Source organism: Larus michahellis, chromosome 5, assembly GCF_964199755.1.
Source record: "Larus michahellis chromosome 5, bLarMic1.1, whole genome shotgun sequence".
In the NCBI taxonomy this organism is placed as follows: Eukaryota; Metazoa; Chordata; class Aves; order Charadriiformes; family Laridae; genus Larus; species Larus michahellis.
In genome coordinates, this window is record NC_133900.1 from 33,136,906 (window position 1) to 33,160,323 (window position 23,418).

Here is a 23,418-nt window from a genome sequence, read left to right on the forward strand (position 1 = left end):
CAGCTGAGGGCACAAGTTAATGCAGTGTAGGAGTCAGAAACTGGAGAAGAGGGAGAGCTAAGCAGATCGTGGTCTAGACTTGTCTTACACTCAGCTTGAGTATCTTTTTTGTTACTCTGCTAAGCTACAGTAGCTCCAGTATAGCCTCCATAGAAGGGAATGGGAAAAATAACACTGACTTTCTTGTAGTAGAGGTCAAAGATTCGGGACAAAACTTTTTCTCTTTCTGCCTGTAGTAGAGAGAAATTGTGCGGCTGCTCCATAACAGGGCCCCACCTAGCATTGCTGGCCAACAGCTCTGTTACAAACTGAAAATTAACATTGCTTCAACTGCAATTAAAGATGCTAAAACATATTTTGCTAATGCTTTCAAATAATGGCATATTTGAGACAAATATTAGTGTGACATACCATATGATTAGATGGCACCTATCACTTCAGCATGACTCCTTAAGCCATTCATAACTGAAGTTACTTGCATTCTCCAAAGACAGTTCTGAGGTACTCTGATGACTTTTGCAAAGCAAAACAAATCCACTGAATGCAAGTCTGTTGTTCAACAACTCTGTCTCACAGGGGCATTTTTAAGCACTACAACATGCACAACCCCCTTCACATCACTTAAAGTAAAAGCTTTGTGCAGTAAGCACAAAGCAGTAAGTGCAAGTTAAAATAAAAAAATCGCTCGAGCTTGCCAGTAAACAGATGTAGGCATTTCAGAGTTGAGAAGACAGGCCTCTGAGCACCACCTCCTACAGTTTCTTAGAAGCACTCTGGTGTAAGAGCTATCAAGATAGTCAGGCTGGGCAACAATAGTAGCAATCAATGGATTTTGGTTTTGCATAGTATCTTTTAAATCTGGGAGAAAAGGGAGGGATATTATATCCAATAGTTTTTCCAAGACAACGTTCTCTGTTTTCCCCCTAACCAAGTAAACTCGTATTTTGTGCACCACAACTAGTTAGTCTTCTAGAGACCAGTTTGCAACCACTCTTTAGCTGTGCTTCGCCTTTGAATTGGTAATGACATGCCACCGGGCTCACCACCTCCTGCCTCCTCCTCCTCCTCCTCCCTTTCCCCATTCTCAGGGCTGCAATTGATTTTTGACTACTTGTGGCTCCAGAACATCCCCTGCTGCCTCCGAGCACCTGAGAGATCCACTTGAGCTGACCCTGAACTGAAGCCAGCACAAGGCTGTCAGAGGTGACTCACGCGGGTTTTGTGACTCGCATGCGGTACGTATGTGCTTCACTGGCTGGGTCTAGACACCAGTGGTGTCTAGCTGACAGAAAATGGAGTAAAAGGAGAGAACTTCAAGTCTGGATTGTAGTTATGCCTCTGCATTTTTGTATTCAGTTCCAGCTTAGGATGTCAGCCTTTGGCTAGGACTACTCGTCTACAATATGTCAGTGATGACATCTGATTACAAACAGATTAGGTATAAAATGAAGACTGATTAATTTCTACATATCATGCATAATACAAGTGCTAATTATTATTAACCTGTTTGCAGTCTAGTTTACTGCAATTTTTGAAATGTAGTGAGAAACCTTCACAGAAGATAGAATGTAAAGGAGCTTATGGCTTATTTGGAAGCTTTTATAAGTTTTGACATATAACATATATTTAGTAGATATATTCTCCCAGGGATATACACAGATGAAAGAAAAGTTTGAATTCAGAGAAAATCATGTCAGGACTAAAGACTGGTCCAGCATCTTAGCTGTCTATTAAAGAGGGGGTCCTCCTTTTCCCTTAAGTTCAAAACAGAAAGTACAGAATTCAAAATTGAAAATGTAGGTATCCGTGAACCTGTATTACTAGGCAGCAGACATTAATGCATTTTCTCCTGCCACGCTACTAAGATAAATAGTATCCAGTCTTATTTTTATGATCTATAGTTTGATGGACTCATTACTGTGCAGAGCATAAATTGTATAAATAGAATAAAATATATCCTGCAAGAAGTAGGAAAATAAAATTAAATGCTTCTCCAGGCCAGTTGCGTGTAGCAGATATGCATTGATTTATTTCATTGAGATAAGCAAGTGAGCACCAATAAAAGCGCAGGGCTTAACAGACCTGTTGGAAACTGGGAAATCAGCTAGCTGGAACCACATAGATGAAAACAGACCGTTGACTTCTTTCTTACTCTTAAGCAGTACAGGAGGCACACCTGTGCATATACTCTCCCCTTCAAACCAACATCCTACTGGTTCTTGTTACACAGGCTGAGTCCCAATATAAAATTTTTGCTGGTCACAAAAGAGGGAAGATTTATTAATTTGACCAGCAGCGAGTGTACCTCTCCTTCACCCTGCAGGGGCACGCCTACCTCCACTCTACCTTGAGTGAGTACTCAAGCATAATCGTTTGAGGGAAAAGCACGTTACTCTGGCATCAGGCAGAAGGATAGCTACTAACTATGCAGCCCACAGTGCTCTCTGAGGCGTATTTGCCAGTAATTGCCTTGGGTGTAAAAAATGCCATGGGGTGCTTCAGCTTGTCTGCTCCAAGTCTACCTAAGCCCTGCTCTTCCTCTGCAGAACACTTACAATTTACACTCTGTGTAATATCCAAATTAATCCAGTGTCAAAATAGAGATATGACAGTATGACATTAAATCCTTGCAGGTAGTTTATAATACGTCCTCCATATAAGGCATTGTAAGGGAATGTGCCAATAAAATTACTATAACATCCCCATGCACATTACCCTAAATCGTCCTGTTTTGTATCTGCAGAAAAAGTCCATTTTTTTCAGGGATTTTATGTTCATCATACTAAAGTTCTAATAAAGAAGGTGGGAAAAAAAAAAGAATGTGCTGAAATATACAAATTGATTTGTTAAGATAGGTAATTGGCAGACAGTTACAGAAAATCAGTCTTTTTGGCGGGCTTTTGAAATGCCTACACAAGGCAGGGTATTTTAATTCCAACAAGATGTCTTACATATAAACCTAAAATTGCCTTGCTAAATCTAGCATTTTTGCTCAGTATTTTTAATATTCCTTTCAAGGAGGAGGGCTTAACAGGCAAACGATGCACAGGGCTGCCCTGTGGAAATTAGGTCTTTAGCCACCCTTCACTTGTCTGAGGAGTCAACTGTACACTCAGTTCAGGTAGTAAGTGTTGACATACATGGATGTAGAAGAAAATACCAAGTTGGAGGCTCTGAAGATGATTTCAGCACAGCTGTAGGTATAGAAGCAGTTCGGCTGTTTCTTAGAAATGCCCAGATGGGACAATTACTTCACGGCTACTTGCAAAATACGAGCTAAGAGTCTTGTGTGTGACTGCACATGTATGTCTGCAGTTCTAGACCCTGCACTGAAGGTGTAACTGTGGTTGTAAAGGACTGCAGCTGCAGACAGCACTGAAAATCAAATAACTGCCCTAAATCAAGCCAAGCTGTTCTTCTCCTTTGTTTTTTCCACTTGCAACTAGAGCGGCATGGTGGTCAGGCCAGGGGCTTTAGGAAGCATGGATTTAGACTGCCCACCCGTTAAGACCCATGCTCCTCTGTCTCTTTTTTGCTCAGCTTCATATGACACGAGTCCTGTATAAAAGACCAAGGAACATAGATAGGGACAGAAATGAGGGAAAAAGTGTGTGTGGCGTTATCCTTTTGGAGAGGACGATGAAAGGTCACGTTTATGTAGCAGTATTTTCACTGTGACTGTAAACCCACAATTTGGTTTTCCTTCTGCAGAACCTAAGACTGGAAGATCACACACCAGTGTTGCCAAAGGTACCCTTATCGCTGCCTGGGCCTAGGAGAAATAGTTTGGGGTTTGCTGAGAATTAGAAATTGCTAATGGCTTTAGCATAGGTAACCCTCAATTCTTGCCTTTATTTGTTCTCTTCAGAGGCTGGAGAAGGCCTGCCTGCCTTCCTGTCTGCATGTGTATGCATGAAAGAGGTATTACTTGTTAAGGATGTGAATCTACTGCATGCTTCTTTCATTCTGGGCTTTCTAGTAAATTATCAGAGGCTAAATTATTTAGAAAACTTATTTCAGTTGTCGTCTTTTGAATTGATATTTCAATGTACTGTCAGTTGTAGTTGGAGCAAGTAAAACCAAATGTTTCTCTAGGAGCAAGAGTGATCTAGGCAAAATCTCCACCACGTAATCTCCTCCCATGCTTTCTATAATGGAGAAAAAGGAAATTATAGCCAACATTAATCACATGCTAAAATGTTGGCTTATGCTTACCATTTTAATTCCTTTAGGAGAATTGCATCCCCTTTCAAATCCATTCAGTTTGTCTCCTAAGGAAGCCTAACAATCTAGGTAGCCTGACATTAGGGTGACGTACCTCAAAATCCTTTTGCTATAGGTGATGTCCAGATTTCAAATGCCACCTTTTAAAACCTGATTTTCAGTCTGTATGCACCAACCCACCTGTAGAACACCCACTGCCCCCTATCTTAAACCAAAGAAATTGTAGGACTGTAATGCTGCTTTAGAAAGAGCCCTTTTGCACACAATATAATACAGTGATGTGCCACGGCAGCATAATTGAGGGGAAAAAACCTCTAAGGTTAAACCTGCAGCTTTAGATGTCTCTTTATATCACCAGATATCAAGACAAAGAGTATGTTAGATCACATAGTGCCAAAATCTTATTAATGTCATAGCTGGGTGATTAAAATGTCAATATCCTTGCTTTTCGTGGTTTTTACAGTGCCTGAAGTCAGAATAATAAAGGGTGTGGGCAGGAAATTCTTTAATGCCATAGATCAGAGCTGGAGAGCTGAGCACCGTGGCTATCAGACTGCTTAATTAAGTAGCAGAAATCACTATAGGAAGAAAATTCAATGAGCATCTCAAACTAAATTCTACACTCCCCCCTCTCAGGTCTATTTCCTGTGAAATTTCACTCCTCTTTTTCACTCCTTTCTCCTCTCTGCATCAGTTCGTCCACCTTCAAGTGAAAGACAAGGCGGGGGCTGGGGAAGGAAGGGAAGGGAAAGGCAAGGCATCTCTGTCAGAAGTGCTACTACTTTGCCCTTGCTAGCAGAAGAAAACTATAGGTTCACGGTTCCTGTTCTCTATGAAAAATGAGTTTAAATTACACCATGAGATGTAACCCAACAGTAGTGAAGGCTAGCACTGCAATTAATTCCCATGTTACGGAGCTTTACATGAGAAATGAGGCACACCACAGAATTGTAAACGAGCAGCTTTGTGAGTGTCCTCTTCATTAAGCCAGCTGTGTTTGCAATGTACTCTTTTGAAAAATATATGTATTTCTAGCTGAAAAGATAAACCTCCTGAAACTACTGCAGAAAATTACCTTGGCTTTATAATGTCCCTCCTACATGTACTCTCATCAGAAAGAGAAAGATGAACACATGAACAAATAATGATGAGCCATGTATATCATGAAAGGAACCTTCCATCTGCTCTTTCAGAAGGCAGAAGGGAGGAGAATGAAGGGAGCAACGGATAGCATTCTAACTGGAACATCCTCCTAACCACTACGTTAAAAAAGCTTCATGTGACCAAGAGCAAGTATTGATGCTCTCCCCATATATGGCCTCCCTCAAGAAGTATTGTCCCTCTCTCCATAGCCTCCTACTGTATTTTCCAAACCACAAAATGGAGATTTTAATCTGACTACAGGAGCACAAAAAGTGGGTTGTAAAGAACCTCAGTGAAACAAATGATGTGTTCTAATGCAACAAAGAATGCACCACTGATAAGGAGGCTTTTGCTTAGCATACCTTAGCCAAAAAGAATGTTCCAATTATCGAGTTGTTTTTACAGAAATAAAAATAATCTAATAATAATTTATATATAGAAATAAATGAATATAATTTTCTGTTGGCATGCTCCTCCTCACATGGGGAAATCCCCACAAATACAGTCCGCTTGCTCACCTATCCTTCAAACTACACCCCTAGGAGGCAGGGAGGGAGGATTCTCCCTTAGCTGTGCTAACGTTTCCATCGTGGTGTTTGCTCTGTTCTGTCTCTACCAGCAGCAACAGGGCAACTTTAATTCCTATTTTTAATGAAGAAATAGAGATAGTGCACAGATGTTCGTAATTAAAATCTCAGCTCTAACAAGGAAGGAAGGACAGATGGAGAGACAGATTCACCAACCAACTAGCTGCATGATTCCCACTGATTAATTTCTCCAAAGGCTATATCCAAAGAATAAAAGTGAATTTCAGGATGAGACCCACCTCTTGAATAGCCTGTTGCAGGTACCAACAAAGTAATTTAATAAAAGTACATGCCAGCTTTGCCTTCAATGAAGAATTATGCACATAAGACCTCCATGCATACATCACAGCATGAGGCAGAACACTAAAGTAAGGCAGCTCAGAATCCCTCAGTTCCTGAACTGGATCTAGTTTAGAGCCCTGACGCATAGTTTGGTGGATTTATCTGAGCTGTTAGTTCCTCCGCTCCCCCTTTCTGACTCACCCTCTGCAGGAGGTAACCACTTCGGTAGCACAGTTGCTGAAAGAGTTTGATATTAGTGGTTTAGCTGCCAAGTTCATTGTCTGTGATCTTAGTACAAATGTCATCCACTAGCATCTTCTTGTTTTATAGTCAGCCTGTGTGGACATTTTAATCTGCCTCTTCTGCTACTTCTACTAACTGGACTTATTACAGGACCCTGGGTAAAGTCTTAAATATCCTCATGCTTTAGTTTTTCAATCTGTACAACAGAAATACTAGGCCCATAGTGTAAAATCCTTTTTCCAAATTCAATTCAGTTTAAAAACCAAATCAGATTTGAAAGCTGTGCACCATATATGCAAGAAATGTTTCACATTCCTTTTAAGCAGTCTTTTAAGAGTGCTCTCAAGCAAGTTCAAATGCCTGCTGTAAAACTCTGCCCAGTGTTTATTGGAAGAGTACGTCTACATACAAAGGAATTTTTTAGCTACTAGTGTTTTTAAAAGTAGCTTAAGGAAAATCTAATCTAAAAAAGATGACATTTGTAAGTCATAAGGGACTGGAACAAAACTAAGAATGAAATTTCAGACCTGAAATTGTGAGTTACATGATGTCTAAATACAATTTTTTGTAAAAAGTAGGCCTTTCCCCTTGCTTCAGTATTGTATTTCAAAAGGCAGGCCTTTTCCTTTGCTTCTGTATTGCATTTCAAAAATGCAATCTAAAAAGAAATTTGTCATTTCTATTATCTGGAACTGCTTTACTGATGCCTTCTGCAAAGAAAAAATATATAATATTTAATCTTTATTTGGCACATTGTATATCCAATGAATAGCAGTTGGAATTTAACACTTGGATAAACATCATTTAACTATCTGGCACTAACTAAATACATCACTATTAAGAGGAATTTATGTAAAATATAATCTCGCTAAGCAGCAGTGATTACCATTCAGTATCATTAGGGTATGCCAGTTTGCTGGGAGACAGTCCAATAAAAAGCAGTCACCTCAATTTACTGTGTTCCAATTAAATAGGTATACTGTAATAATATATTATATACAGCACTTCTGATGAAACATTTCTGGATTATGTGTATACAGTGCCATGAAAAGGCAACAGCTTCATGAGCTAAGATGCAACGAACACCCTTCTTCATCAAGAGAAGGAACGCTTCATAACACAGTATTTGAGCCAAAACTCCCTCTTGCAAAATATCCATCAGGATCTCCACCTTTCAGAAAGGCATTTGACTAGAAATCTTCCCAGGTAAACTTATGGACTGCAATGAGCTTAATCGGCTGAGCTGACCAAATTCAATTTGAACCTCTGGCTCCGTTACAGGAGTTTATCTGCATCAGAGGCAGACTAGAAATTCTTGCCTGTATGAGTACACTGGTCTAAGGTGCGGGGTTTTGGTTTGACAGCTTCCCACCTGCAAACCCTTATTGCTGATGCAGCTACACTGCCAAAAGCTACAAAAATAATAAAAGTCTGTTTTGTTGGTAATGTTACTTTGAGGGATGTGGTGTAAGGTATTGTAGCAAATATTTTAGCCAGTAGAAACTGCATCTGTACTAAGATGGTTTCCATCCTCACTAGTGCAAAAGCAGGCCAAGCCTTCCCTAGCAGCAGAATATAAAAACTTCCTCAGGGTTATATGTACTCTCTTCAGTTTCCCACCAAAACTATCCCTCTATATGAAAATGCTCCTGTTAAAAATTTTTTCCTCTGTAATCCATTATCACCATTTATGCAGAAGACTTGACTTTATGCATACAAGCCAATCAAAAGGATTTTTGGTCATGCAAAACATTCCCAATTACGTTAAACGTTATATTAATTTCTACTAATATAGATGTTGTAAAACATAATTCAATGGCAAAAGCTAAATGCATATATCATGCTTTTTCCTTTAATTTTATAGCTTCATACTCCCCATCAAGAAAAACTGGTTTATATCATGCTCAACAAAGACAGGGTACTAAGAAATAAACTGGAAATGCACCTTTGAAGGAAGAACACATTCCTTGACACCTACTGTCATGTAAGAATCAAGACTGATGGTGACCTAAAACAGAAGAATTGCTAAAATAGGCTGTACATATTTTGGCTCTGAACATGCAAATGCTTTGCCATGTATATAGCTTTATACATACAAATATATCTCTTGAGCTCAGTGGGACTACCAGAACATAAGAATCTATGTCCTTAAAGATAAGAATATATGTAAATGTTGCCAGAATCAGGACATTGCCTTATAGTCCTTTTACTAATTTTACTCTGTGCTCTAAACATGTGTGCTGCAGTAACATACTAACCTAAATCAGTGGAGATTCTGAGTGTAAGCAGCTGTTGTAGAAGGCAGTGGGACTTAGGAAGATATGGCATCCATCACTTCTTAGGTATCTGCATTCAGTTTGTTGTTTTCTTTCAAAAATTTTATCTTCGAATCTGTTGCTCCCTTCTGTCTTTTCTCTAAAAAATCTTATGCACTATTTTGTTCCTTGTTACTCATCGACTTCGTTTCATTTCTTCCTTTTTCATTTCTATTCCCTCTCCCTCCCTTGCTTTGAGTAGACATTAAATACATTATCCCTGCACTGAAGTTCAAAGAAGCTGGATCAAGATTTAGCAGTTGCTAAACAGACACCAGTTCATGTCTCTAACATGCAAAGAAAAGGAGTTGTACAAGGTACTATGGGTAACTCAGTGCTACTCTTAATATTTTTGTAGTTTCCAAGACAAACCAGGAATAATGAAGTAGTAAAATCTTTGTCATGGGCTAAGGCCACCATCTTCCTAAAGAATACTTTAATCTCAGCAGGTAACTATAGATTTCAGTAGACAATTAGCAATAATACTGTTTTTGTTTTGTCTTTTTGGAGGAGGATATTCTAGCTTTCATCTGCATATTTCCTTTCATGGACATACACCATAAATGTCTGTTGCTTGTTTGAGTGTTCAGGCTGGGACACTTACATATCAAGACTAACATGCAGGCATGTGTCTGCTGTGGCTGAGTATACATCCATGGGTGGCCTCCTCCTTCTAAGATCACAGGTGGGTGACATATAAAAGCGATCATTGGAAGGTAGACCTTAGGAGGATCACATATCCACCTAGAAGAGAGACTGCTGCTAAGAAGAAAGGGAAATGCTGAAGATCAGAGAGGAGTAAGAGAGCAGGGAAATGCTATTTTTCATTGGACTTAATTCTACTAGTTATCCGTCGGCTTAATAGGCCACTGATCCAACTGGTACCATTGTCTACCCATCTGCTTGTGCTATGCTACCTTGATGTGCTTGTGCACTGGCTTGTGTTGTTACAGCTTACTTGTTAGTTATGGGTATTAAATCTGTGGGGATGCTGAGTGCTCTTTTTTTTATTTATAGCAAACAACAGTAGCCAAAAGTTAATCCTACGTGTGAGGGTCAGAATAGGGCTTACAGACGGTTATTGTTTTGTTTTAAGCTGTAATGCTGTGCAAGCATTCACAGTTATGAAAGCATTGTTACTAAGTCACAACCCACATGAAATGATTGTCACCTCATTTTACTCTTATTCTGATCTAACAGAGTCTCTTCAAAACAGAGAACGGTTAGTCTGGTGATGTTTAAGGACAGGTTTGCTTGCTTGAGCAAGCTGTGAAATGTAGAGGTTTTTCTCCATGCTTCAGAAAGAGAAAGGAGCAAGCTTAAAAAGTCTAGCCAATGGGAAAAAACGAAACTGATTTCAGGTAATGCTCATAGCTTAGAATAATTCTGCTAAGTTACAACTATTTCTACAACTTAATTTTTTTCTGTTTGGGGTGGGAGGGTAACATATCTTTTACTTTCATACTAATGTGTGAGAGGATCATAGAAACAAAAGATGAAATAACTATTGTTTAATTCTACCTAAAGAGGTACAAGATTTCACTGAAATCAGATGACACTCTCATGTGCTAAAAGATAAGCAGTTAGCTACTCACCTACTGAACTGTCAAAAATGTCCAGAAAGGAAATAGATGAAAATAGGTAAAGCTCTGGGTTTTGGGTTTTTTTTCTTTTTTTCATAAATCAAAGGCATTAAGAGGGACAATTATATGTTTAAAAATTTCAGAGAAGCAGATTTTTTTTAGTTGAGCCCCGAATTTAACAATTACAAAACATTATCTCTAAATTCTCCATCATTTTTCTGCTCCAGTAGAGGAATTGTTCCATCTTTTATGGCCAGTGAAGATCAGAAAAAGGAACATCGAGTTTAGGAAGAGCATGAGTACTAACTAAATTCAACAACATATGGAAGCAACAGCTATAAAGAACAGAATAAAATGAAGAATTTCCAACTCAAATATAACCTCTGTGTTAACATATGGTTGTGAGAATTGGAAATCCACCAAAACATTAAAGACAGGAAACTAGATGCCTTTGAAAGCAAGTGCCTACAGAAGATTCAGGGCATTGGATGGAAAGTTTCATCGCTGATGAAGGAATGTGAGAAATCTGCAGTCTCTGCAAAATTCAACATTTTCTTAAGAACTCCAGATGCTAACACATCCTCCTCTGTCACGCCATCAAGTAAGAACCAATGCGTTTCCAAAAACCCACTAGTGACTTTCAAGAGAAAACCTGAACAGAAGCTCTAAGTAGGAGGGCTGAGCTCGTGATCTCAACACCATAAAGCTGAAACAGCAGGAAATGATGGCAAAGGCTAGCAAGCAGTTGCCCAGAAAGTTTGTAACATAATGTTATTTTCTCTGATACAACACAGTAAGTATATTCAAAACAAATCAAAATAGTATATAGCCAAAATATGTTTTGGGGCAAACCAAAATAGCATAAAGAAACTGCACTCATTATGGGGAGAAAAATGACATGCCAAAGAAGCCTTAGAATAATGCTGCAATTTCCAATTTCAAACAGGAATTCAAAATTTTCATGTGTCATTTGATGGTTCCTTGAGTTACCAGGTATCAGCATAGCTCAACAAATAGAAAACAGGGCATCTTATAGCCAACCACATCTTTAAGGTAAAGTGTATTATTTAAAACTTTCTTCTTTCAACTGTAAGAGCTTTCCAAAATTTCTAAATCTCTTTCAAAATTGGGGCCTTGCCCTCTCACTTCAGCTTATCTTTACTGGTGTGATTTTGCTTAACCATTTTTACACACAAACTTGTAAACTCATACTCTTAGCCTCCCAAAAAATATACATAAAAAAAAAATGCTTCAAATGCATGTGCTAGCCTTTCCATTTCAGTTACATGTCAGACATTTTTCAGAGCTGGGTGCTGAAGGCTGGGATTAGTGGGCTTCAGCCTCTTACACTGACTACATCAGAACCAAAAATAACATGCTCAGCAGATTTTCAGATTTCTCATCTGCCAAAACTGGGTTATTTATGTCTGCTATAACCTCTTGTATCTGAAACACAGCATGTCTGGACTAGCAATAACATTTTTTTTGTTGTTGTTACTGCAATAATTATGTCCCAGAAGGCCTGTGGTTTAAAAGAAAACCTCTATTTCTATCTTGTTTTCTTTTTGTCAGGCAGTCCTTTCTTGTGGACCTGTATTTGAGGATCTAAAGATAACTGCACTTTTTGATAGGCACAATATTTATGAGAGAACCCTTAATAGGTATAAATCTGTATATGTTATAAAATGATAACCAATATTGTTTTCTGTTGTATTTCCCTAGACAATACAATTAACCTATTGTTCCCAAAATCCAATAGTACATATCAGTGTTTTTCTTTGGGTTTGAGATAAAAAATAAAGCATTTACTAATTCTTTCCAGAAATGTAAGTGTATGATCTTTCAAAATACTTTTCTCCAGTGCATAAGTGCTTTACTCATCTGATTTTTTTAAAAAATAGATTCCAAGCTGCAAAGCATACGTTAAGCTAAGATATTTTTCTCTGTTAGTTTAGCCTGCCATTGATTAAGGCTTAAATTGAAAATATCTGAGCCAATAGTTGAATCCATTGTCTCACAAATCTTTTTCTACATATAACTAGTTCAGTTCTAACTACCATGTTCTTTGAATTATTACAGTAAAACATGTAACATTGTGCTTTTAGAACCAAACTCTTGAAAGCAATAATTGCTATCTTTTTCACAAGATAGGTTTTGGTTCCAGAATAGAAAGTAACTTGAGCTTGTAACAATCAGCTGGGGTTTATTATTCAAAAAGTAATAAAATTCAGTAATATACCATCTAATGATGCCACTGGAGATGATGTTTAATACCATAATTTTTCTACAGTATTTGCACTGAGAATTTCTGTTAGTCAGGAGAGCAAATATGCCTCCCTTGCATCTTCAGCGTAACTTTCAGTACCACTTGCACGTAGTGGAAGAATGAGATTTCAGAGAATGTTCCTCAGTAAGATGTAATTTAAAAAAAAAAACAAACCAACCAAACAAAACACACAATACCCTTGAATTCCAAAGTCGCTAAACATGACAGAAACTTAGCAAAAATAAGAGAGCAAATATTCAGCTTTCGTAACTATGGCTAAGGCCTTGAGGTGGATGGCTGTGGGCTGCAGACAAGCATGTGACATTTGTGACTCGATCAGAGGGCAGTCTGAAGCCCAGGGGGAGGGAACTCATTCACCCTTCTGCAGTGAGCACAGGGAGGTGACACAACTGCCATTTCTCAGAGAAAAATGCATCCAGATTCATCTACCAGAGCTCTCCTTACCCCATTTCCTCCTGTGGATTTTTCTGCAGACTTCAGTTCTTTTCTTTTTACACACATTATTATAAAGCAGCTACAAGATAAGCTGTTTATTACTCTACCCCATTTTGGGGAGGGGGGAGAAAATGACCCCTGTTTGTACAAAGTCTCAAATTATAATGTAAGGAATTCTGATGTATTAAACAGAATTAAATTTCATTTGCAATGCACAATTAATCTCAGAGGGGTTTTTTTTAAGCTGAATTAAAAAAAAGCTGATGAACCTCAGAATCATATTCTCTGACAAAGCAATTTCTTGCGTGTTGCCTTTTCTGATTGTTATGATCATTCTGCATTCCATATTACTGTAAACAGCCTGTTTCCAGATCAGCAAAATTCCTTCTTGGCAGTAACACATCAAACCATGTCTATACAGAAAGAATCCAAATTCTACAAAGCAGACAATGGAGTAATTTGTTTAATATATAGTTTTTAAAAGAAAACACATGTGATATATGAATTTCACCTCCTGATTCAGTAGAAGACAGTATTTCATTCAGTGCATGGCTGACTCTATTTCTCTGCTGCTAACATTGCTTAGGGATCATGCACCACAGCCTTCCTTTAAAAGTCTAAGCCATGGAAAGTTTAGCAATCTAGAGACGATGAACACTGGTGGATAGAGAGAGATCAAGCATTTGTATTTTCCTTTCAGCAGTAAGGTAGACAGAATCTCAGCTTATGTGCATGAGGTAGATCCACAGAGGTGAATGGAGCTGTGCTGACTTACATTAGCTAGGAATCTAGACTAATGTTACTGTATGTCTTCATTATGGCAGGCCTTACGGGTGCAAAGTCCCCAGCTATGCCAGTTGACTTCACTGGGAATGCTGAAGAAAGTCCACACAAAATGAGGTATGTTCTTATTATTCTAAAGCACTTCTAATGCTTATCTCTTAATCCTCTGTCATTGTTGCCTCTCTCATCCTAATGTCCTGCATTTTATCTTGTGCCTCAAGCTAGTCCACATATGACTGGCCTCAGCCAGAAGTGCTGGTGATAGGTAAGAACAAAAATATGAGCATAAATAGGAATACACATCTCTCCAAACAATGTCTCCTAAAGAAACCATCTGTGCAGGATTTTCAGACCTGGGTCTCAGATGTGAAGGGCTATACAACTATCTCCCTAGATAAGTAGCTAAAACCATTTGAATTTGGCTTGCCAAATATTTACCAGCAGTGATCATATTCAGCAAACTATTTGATTCACCCTTGTGTAGTGCACACACCATAATTTGATTGGTGTGACAAATGGCAGAATAGCTCGTAAAGCCAGACAGGAGGTATCGTGTTCCAGAGCTCTACTGCCTGTCTGGGATTATCAAAAGATCATCTCTCAGGAGTTGGGGGCGGGGGGGGGAAGAAAAAGCAGCAGATTACATAAAAAGAAATTAAAAGCTACAGTATTAATTGTAACTTTGCCATCCTTTTCTATATTGTAGACAACATAGGAAGAAAGTAGTTTGTAATATTTTAACATAATGAAAATTTAAAAGATTGTACGCAAAGTAAATGGAACTATAATTGTCACTGTATTGTTAGACACTGAGGAATTTAACTTATGTTTCCACAGTAACCACAACCCTATGCTGCATGCACGCAGTTATCAATTAAAAGCAGTGTAATGGTCTCTGAAATATTCATATGTACATGCAATATGCCCAAATTGAAGTTGTGGAAACTATTACTTCCTTTATTAAAAATCTCAATGTAGTATTAACACTGGCTTTAACTGTCATTTTTGGCTGGCAGTAGAAGAGAGTGGGTTGCATTAGTGTATTAGTAATATACTAAATTTTATAGAAGATAAAATAATATTTTTATATCCAAGTCTTAATGAAGTGAATAAAACTAAATTCTGTGACCTATGATACCACCATGAACTCCCAATGAAATCATAGTCCTATGAAATTCTCTTAAAATAAACTCTATTCCTCGCATGGCTTATTTTTCTAGTGTTACTCTAACGTGATGATTTACTGAACTATAATCAGAATGCATACTTTATTAATATAATCATACACATGGGAATACACTAAAGGAGAACAGAATAATTATTTGCGAAACCTTATTTAAATTATTTCTGTGTTACAATAATCGTGCAGCTTTATATAAACAATCTGATTTCTCATTATTATTATATGATAATTTACACACAGAGGTACAGTGTGTATCCCATATCTCTATGATATTATATATATCTCATATATATGATCATACACACTGTAACTAAAAAAATAAATCAAATCCATATTAAGATGTTAACTGGATGGATGAGAACTATGAGAATGGACATTCATCAGTTGTTTAGTCAAAGGACGGACGGTCATCTGTCGCCCAATAATAACTCAGAGACTGCAGCTTTTAGAAAGCTGATTCTAATCTATTTGTTGAATCAACCTATTACATGCAATTTACCTCATAATCTCTGAAGTCTTTTGAATGTACTGCTGTTCTCACAAATTTATTTCAAAATGGAAACCTGTCTTCTATGAGGTTTTTATCTCAAAATCATCAGACTGTCTTAAGAAGCTTGTTGTCCAAAGAGACTCAGCAAAACTTAGGTATCGAAGTGTCTAATTCACATGAAAGGGAATTGATATACAGGCTCCTAAATCACCTGCAAGCTGTTGAAAAAAACTGCCATCTAAAAATATCTAATTTTCAGTAGAGTTACTTTAGTTGCCCTCAATCTTGGGCAACTGAAAATATGTGGAGATGTACATCATATGGCAGCTCAGCAGGGTTATATTCATGTTACTGACTTACATGCAAAGAACATGGTAAATGGTGGAGGGATTATAGCTAAATTTTGTAAAACTATCTGAAAGAGAGAGGTCAAAATCCTAATAACCTACTTATCTGATCTGGCAGCTATGAGACTAGAAAAGATTTTGGAAGGAAGAGCCAAGCCCTACACAGAGATGGAAGAGAGTCACATGGTTGCAAGGAAGCATTGGTAAGTTTGCTGTCAAAATTATTAGGCAAAATTATTTTGCATCCGCCAAACTTGTTCTGCGACATAGGTATGTGACCTTCATAGGCAAAATGGTAAACTCTGTCATTTACACTAAGTACTTTGTCATTTTTCATACCTTCTTCTTTTTAGTACTTATCATTTAAGTAGTAGACTTAAATGTACTGGAAATACCAAATCCAACTGGAAGTTGGAAGTTCCAAATCCAACTGGAAGTTGGATTAAATGATTGGATATACTTTATAAATAAACTCATAAGAAAAATGATTCAGCATCCTCAAAAAATAGGTTGATCTAAACCCCAAATATTTTGTTTGTTTGTTATTTCCTGGCTGATATCTCTTTGCAAAATAATCAATTAAAAACCCACTACTATTAAATGCAGAGACTGTTATAATCCATATTGGATTTGTTATGGGTGGTGCTTATATTCTACTGTGAAAAACCTCATTAAGTATTTTACGCCAACTAAGCCAAAAGGCTGTGATTTATAGAATACCATCATAGGAATGAAACAAGACTTATTAATAGTATGTACTTTTGAGTGTATTGGTATTAACAGAGGACTAATATTTTTTTTAAATAAAGAATTTCTAACCATGGCTTGTATCTATCTTGACAAGTTTTTCAACCTGAAATTGTACACAGATTTTTCTTCTGCCACCATCTGAAGCGCTAGGAAAGTTAAACTCTGAAAAGTCTTGTAAGCTGTCATCTTCTTTTACCATACCTTTCTGCCTACTGCAAGTGGGGACACACATTCTACAGCTTTTGGTGAAAAAGACATCTTGTTCCATTCTTAAGTTATTTTTATTATCGTACCACATGTCAAATTTGGATCATCTTTGGATATCCAGCCTATTTATGCTAATTGAAACTATTGGAAATAAGAAATATTTGATCAGAAGAATGAGGAAAAATACATTCCAAATAGGAAACTATGCTCTTTTAACCAGAATAAGCAAACAGCTCCCATATCCCTCTCCCCATCCTAACAGGCTCATTTGTCCATCCCTGTCCTTTGTTCCTTGAGTGATCAGTTGTGTAAGTAATTGTGCTACTTCATACTGGAAAAAGGGCTGGACTACAGCTGTTCTAAATATCCAGATATTTACCTGTCACTGTCTTCGTTGCTATCTGAATGCTACAGATATATGGGTTAAAAAACCCAAAATCCAGAACAGCCAATCCAGCAGCCCACTTGCTTGAGTTAGTCTCTCTGCCACATTCTCCTACCTCCATTTTAATTCACTGATCTCATTATACGATTTAAAATTTGAAAGGTCCATACAACTTACTGTTTTGTGCCAGAGCTTGAAGCAGACAGTCCAAGCATCCCTCCAAGCTATCTGCTGTGCTGTCAGTGGTTGTTATCTTCAGCTTTTTCAGAGCGTCACTTAAATTATCTGCTTGGTAAACACAAAGAAAAAAGAAATCAGTGTCCTCATCAATTTGGTAACAGCATTATAGCCTTGAATGTAAATAGTTACTGTAAAGTAAACAAGATCTTGTATCAATGGAGAAGGCATGTATGGTCTGTATTCTGAGGATGCAAAAAGCCAAGAGTCAAAGGTTATAGAGGAAATTAAACTTTTCGAATTTAAATCTACATTTATCATTCTGCCTCTGAGAATAGGATGCCAGCAGGCACTTTATGAAATGCCGCTGAACAGCAATTTAGCCATCAATATTTTCTCAGCCTAGTTGGTGCAGAACCCAGCAGCCGTTTCTTTGCTTCCATCCTTGCGTGTGGGGAAAACATATGATGGAAATAAGCAAATCTTGATTTTTTTCATCAATAAAGGGAAAGTAATTCACAATGCCATTTTCTGCATACTGTGTAGGCTTCCATCTTGGCTATACATTCACAGATCCCTTGTGCTAAGCTTATAGCCTTTTAAGTATTATGCCATTTTCCACCACAATATTACAAGCACCACTGTTTATATGAACTGTGTTAACTCCTTAAATTCAACAGATCCATAAAAACATATGCCATTTTCTAGAAATAAGGAAGTTCTGTTGTGGATTTTGGATAATTAAATAACTCTTCCCTCTTTACAAAAAAAAAAAAACAAAACCAAAACAAACCAAAAAAACCCCCAAAAAACCACCACCCACACCTCATAACATAATTCTCAGTAGATGCACATTTATTTCCATAAAAGTTGGGGTAATATGACTGCTACCATTTTGAGTATTCTGGCTATTCATGAGCAAGGTATAAGCGTTAGCAGCAGCAGCCTGAGTCTCTTTGGTTTGCCCACTGATGACTAACCTCTCTCTGAATGGACTATCCTTTTAAAAAATGAGTGCTGATTTAGTTTCCATGCCAACTCTGTCAGTAAGCAGAAAGTGTTACTCAAAACAAATAATGTTAAATAATGTCTGTCTCCTGCTCTCCAGTGATTAATCAAAAATCCTTGACCCAAGCCCCACAGAACCATAGGTATAGTTTCTTTGCAATGCATCACTGGCATATTCTGGACCTGAAAGGCAGACAGCGCTGCCTTGGAGCTTCACATCAATGTAGGAAGCCCCCTTCATAGGCCAGTTGGCAGCTGCTGTGTTTTGCCTTCTCTTCATTTGCCCACATATGGGATGGTGCAAAGGAAAGATGGCATGGCAAGAACTTCCCTTTATTTGTCTTTGAGGCACTGGCAGCCCAGTGGAGACACAGCAGATGTCCCATGAAGAAGGTGGAATCTCATTCCTCCTGGAGCTGCTCTGCTTCTCAGACAAATCTGTGGCTTTTGTCCCACCTCCATTTTTTATTAGCATATGCTTTTGTAGCCCAAGATCCCATACAGATAAAGGTAAGATGCTTCATTTTTGAAGTGCTCAGTATTTAGGTAAGAAATTTGTCATGAAATTCTTTATCAGGCAGTTAGTTTGCCTGTTCAGTAATCTACAAGTTCATAGCTACACTATAGCCAGGAATCCCATTACTCCTACATGCAGAGAGCCAGCAGCGTGCAGGCAATTCTGTTAAAGCCTTTGGGGCAGCTGTACTTGGTTGTGCTCCTTGAGATCTCAAACTTGCCCCTCTACCACCTCTCCTTGCTATGCTGAACTGACACCTCCTGGATCAAGCTACCAAGCAAAAAAAAAAAAAGATTTATCATTTTCCCTCATACTGACTTATGTTACTGTCTAGCAGGCTTACTGCAGCACATTTATTGAATGACACTTAGCCAACAGTAGAGCTGAACATGCACTGCTAAGTCTCATTGCTTAAATAAATTATTCAGGAAATATCACTGGAATTTTTCAAAATACACAGGTGTAGGGTGCCCAATGACCAAGCTCAGTACTATAATTTAACATTGTGCATTCCACCTCCTCTTATACTTTCCTCACCGACCTCCGTCTCATATTCCTCTCTTCAGTTTTCCGCTAATATAGCACTAATTCTCTTCCATCCTACAGGCATCTCATCTCCCTGTATGTATCACACTTAGCTTTGAAACTGTAGCAACCATTTATAGTAAAAGGATTAAATCTACTATATATATAAAAACCAGGGGTTCCCAGAATCTGGGGAAAAAGAAAATGCATAGGTACGAAATTTACCTTCACACTAGTTTTTGCAGAATATGGAGAAGAGGCTATTGTTATCGGAGAGCATACCCAGACTTTATTTTTCTCTTACAGCCTCTTCTACCTTGCATGTGCCCAATAAATCACAAGTTCCCACTTATTCTTTCATTTCACTGTGCAAGGAGATGAGTGCTTTACCTCAGATACTTGTAATTTCTTCCACTCTGTGCCACATCAGAACCTGCAATAGAGCTGGGAAGGTCTCCCCAGTCTTCTTTCTCACCTGCCTTTTCTGCTCAGTGACATGTTAATTTTTTTCTGGGGAAAGCCCACTATTTTAATACTATACAGTTACATATGATATGTAGAATGATCCATTTTGGCCAAAATTTTCAAATGTCACTAGCCAAATATTTCATTCCCTAGGACAAACAACTCAATTTTTCATGGTACTGAGCACGTGCACATTCCACTGACATTTAACTTCAACTTTAGACACATACTTCAAGAATCAATGGACATCTGTGGCAACCATATGCCATGTTGCTTTTAAAATGTCTTGCAAAACTATGTTGCAATATGTGACAAGTTGCTACTTCACTAGATATGATTGGATACTATAAGTACTTTAAAAATAATAATAGAAATTAAATTAGAAACTATATGCGTAAAGTGTGTTTCTAAAATAAATTACAATAATCCTTGATTTTCTAACAAGCCTTCAACTCTGAACTTATTGCAGCTTGAGACTGAGTCCTTCTGTGCAAAAGAAGAAAACATAAGTAGGAATTCTGTAGAAACAACAGATCTCTTGGCACAATGTCAGAAGGCCACAGGCACATAGGAAAAAACCACACCTCAGGAAAGACTGTGTTTGCCCACTTTGACTCTTTCTGTCAAAGCCGGTCTCTTTTCTAAACAGGGTCAATACCTTGAAAGACACATTTACTTCTCAAACCTGAGAATCACAGACATATGCAAATACATCTTAAAGAGATTCAGAGGCTTTGTTATTTTTTTTTCCTTTTGCTGTTCTGAAAAGAACAAAACCTTACAGTTTGAGATGACACTGACAGGGACACTCAGAGACGAAGGGCTGTTGTGTTCCAGCAGGCTCTCAGCATATCATCACACAAGGCTTCCTGACTTGTGCAGTTTCCCAGTTGCCCTGAAGCTGTCATTTAGGGAAGAAGCTGCAGGTGCTTGTCTTCCGTGTACAAAAACCCTGTTGTTTTCTTGTGATCATCTCCTGCTTACCTTTCTGTCTCTTCCTCTCTTTCTATAGAAGCTGTTTCCAGTAGGCTGATCAGATTCTCAGAGAGAAAAACCCGTCAGATAAAAACAACATAAGAAATCTTTTTGGCTGAGTGTCAGGGAAACGTGAATAAGTAGATTTTTTTCAACATACAAGGTCATACGAAAGCTCACATTAGTTGGGAAGATCTAAGTGGGCAAGATCAGGACAGTAAAGGTAAAAATAAGGGTAGTAATGTTCCTTATGGCTCAGTTGCTCAGCAATCTGGTATCAGGTTGTGAGTTTGTGAGGCATTAAGTTTAACAGAAGTATCAGCTATTTTGTTGATGACCCCAAGCTCATACTTACACCTGGTTTATCAGATTGCTTTCAGAAGAATTAGTTCTCTTATCTGGACAGAAAGCCCTGAATCCCACAGACCTTAATCCCATATATCCTAATGATACAAACTGATAAATCAGGAAGAGGAGTCTGGCAAGAGCTGTCAGACCTGTCTGGCCCTTTCCACCTACTGTTGCGTTTTGTTTTCCCCTGATAACTACTCCTACCCAAACACTCCAAAAAATGAGGTGGTTTAAATACTATAGTAGCCCCCATTGCTTTTGGTGGCATGGCATTACTACTGTCTCTCACAAACTTTTGCTATCTCTTGCACAGGCTTTTTTAAGAGAAAAATAGTCAGAAATTAACATAAGTGAATGCTTTAATATTCCATTTCATTTCATCATACCCTTTTTTTCTGAGAGCTTTTCTGTGACTCATTCCTATATTCAGTCACTAATTTGTTTTACACAGAAGAACTGTTCTTTCATCTCGTAAAAAATTTGGTGGTTGATCAACCTTGTTTAGGGTCAGGGCCACAGGAGTGCTGGCTAGGCTGCAAATAGTTTTATAAGGTACCTAATACTGTATCTAGGGTTGCAGCTTCTGGGGGCAAGAACCAACTTGCTAATTTTGCCTTGATTTCAGATCATCTTCATCCAAACCGATGTACCATAGAGCTTTGGGACAACGAAACCACAGAAAAAGTCAAGGTACACAAAAAAGCCAGCTTCTAAGACTGACATTAAAAAAAATATTTAGAATATTTTAGCTAAGTATTTAGATGGATAGCTTTTGTCTGGATAGTTTATTTTTATATATTCTGTGACTTTTTTCAGTATAGATATTTTCTTAAAAAATGAGACTTTGAACGTATCATTCACATTGCCTGTATCTTTTGATTGACACCTGGTATATTGTTGTTATTACAGGAACTATTACATTATACATGCAACTTAACAGATAAGGAATTCAAAATCAATAGATAATGAAATGGGACATACTGAAACAGGCTGATCAGATAAGCAGTTTTGCTATTACAGGAATGGTGGCCGTATTAGCCTCAGAGCCTTTTGAGTTTGTTTCACTGCTTCTCAGCAAACGGCAAGACATCAAACTGAGCAAAAGGAATGATGCCATTTTCTGGGTTTCTGTGTTACAATGGCATAAATGTCTTAAAAAATTAAGTGTGTATGTCTGCATGGACTATACTTCAGAAATTACTTAATTTTTTTGTATGGACTTTCACTGCCTAGAATTTCAGTAGAAACTAACCTATATGGGAAATCCACCACTGACTCCCCACAGTTGTTTTGGACTAAAAGTGTATTCTGAGGTTATATTATTTGAGAACCTACTAACTGACACAAAGATCAGACACATAATCCATTTAGGCCAGCATCCAGCTCCCAAGCCATCCTTACCCCACGCTCTTCACTTCCCTTCCAATACCATCTGTTTTTCTACTGGAATTCAGCCCCCATGTCATCGTCAGAGCACTCCACGCACAACCGTATTCAGTGGTCCCTGAGGTGCCCCGCGCTATATAATGCCTACCTTGCAAGTTGTTGTCCCAACCCTGATAACCTCCCACAGGGGGGTAGCAGGGGTGGGGAGAGGCGGGGTATGGTTTGTTGATCCTGAAACTGGCTGCCTGAAGAGGAGGCATATTTGGCCTGAATTCCTTTTTCCAGCAGGAAGCCCAGCAGCTGCTGAGATCTGTAGCATGCCTTTGGTCATTAATGACCCCAGGATGCCCCTTCTCCAAAGAAAGCATAGAAGACTGGCCCAAAATTATCAGAGCCCATTAGCTCCCAGGACATTGAGTAAGCTGGCAGGAATGCACAGGATGGGTCCTTCTTGAATCTACATACAGAAAAGCTAAGATGCTTCCCCTTGGGTACCTTGTCAGAAGATACCCAGTCCCATACAACAATTTACCTACCTAGACATGCAAAATACTCAAAAGATACGCAGTTTATTGAGGACAAAATAACTTTGTCCTCATGTTTAGGTCATTGACAAAAAGTACTCCCTGCCCTCCTTTCTTTGCAGCAGCTGCCCTCAGGTGCTCCCAAGTGTACAGTGTTTTCTGTCAAACCACACAAACCTGTCATTAGAAACAACTCTCTGTTCTTAGCCCAGCCAGGAAATTTTGAAACTTGGCATCTGATCAGGT

The 23,418-nt window shown here is 38.3% G+C and overlaps 1 protein-coding gene across 6 annotated transcripts in view; it reads right to left on the bottom strand.

Moving 5' to 3' along the window:
* RAP1GDS1 (Rap1 GTPase-GDP dissociation stimulator 1) overlaps positions 1-23,418 on the bottom strand; it is a 102,607-nt gene that overhangs the window by 48,175 nt on the left and 31,014 nt on the right. For 4 of the 6 annotated variants that reach the window (XM_074589514.1, XM_074589516.1, XM_074589510.1 and 1 more), the window contains exon 2: positions 17,422-17,529. In XM_074589514.1, coding sequence (XP_074445615.1) covers positions 17,422-17,529 — 108 coding nt within the window. Of the gene's footprint in view, positions 1-17,421; positions 17,533-23,418 lie in introns of all 6 variants that reach the window. The other 2 variants (XM_074589511.1, XM_074589513.1) reach the window with 1 other exon arrangement.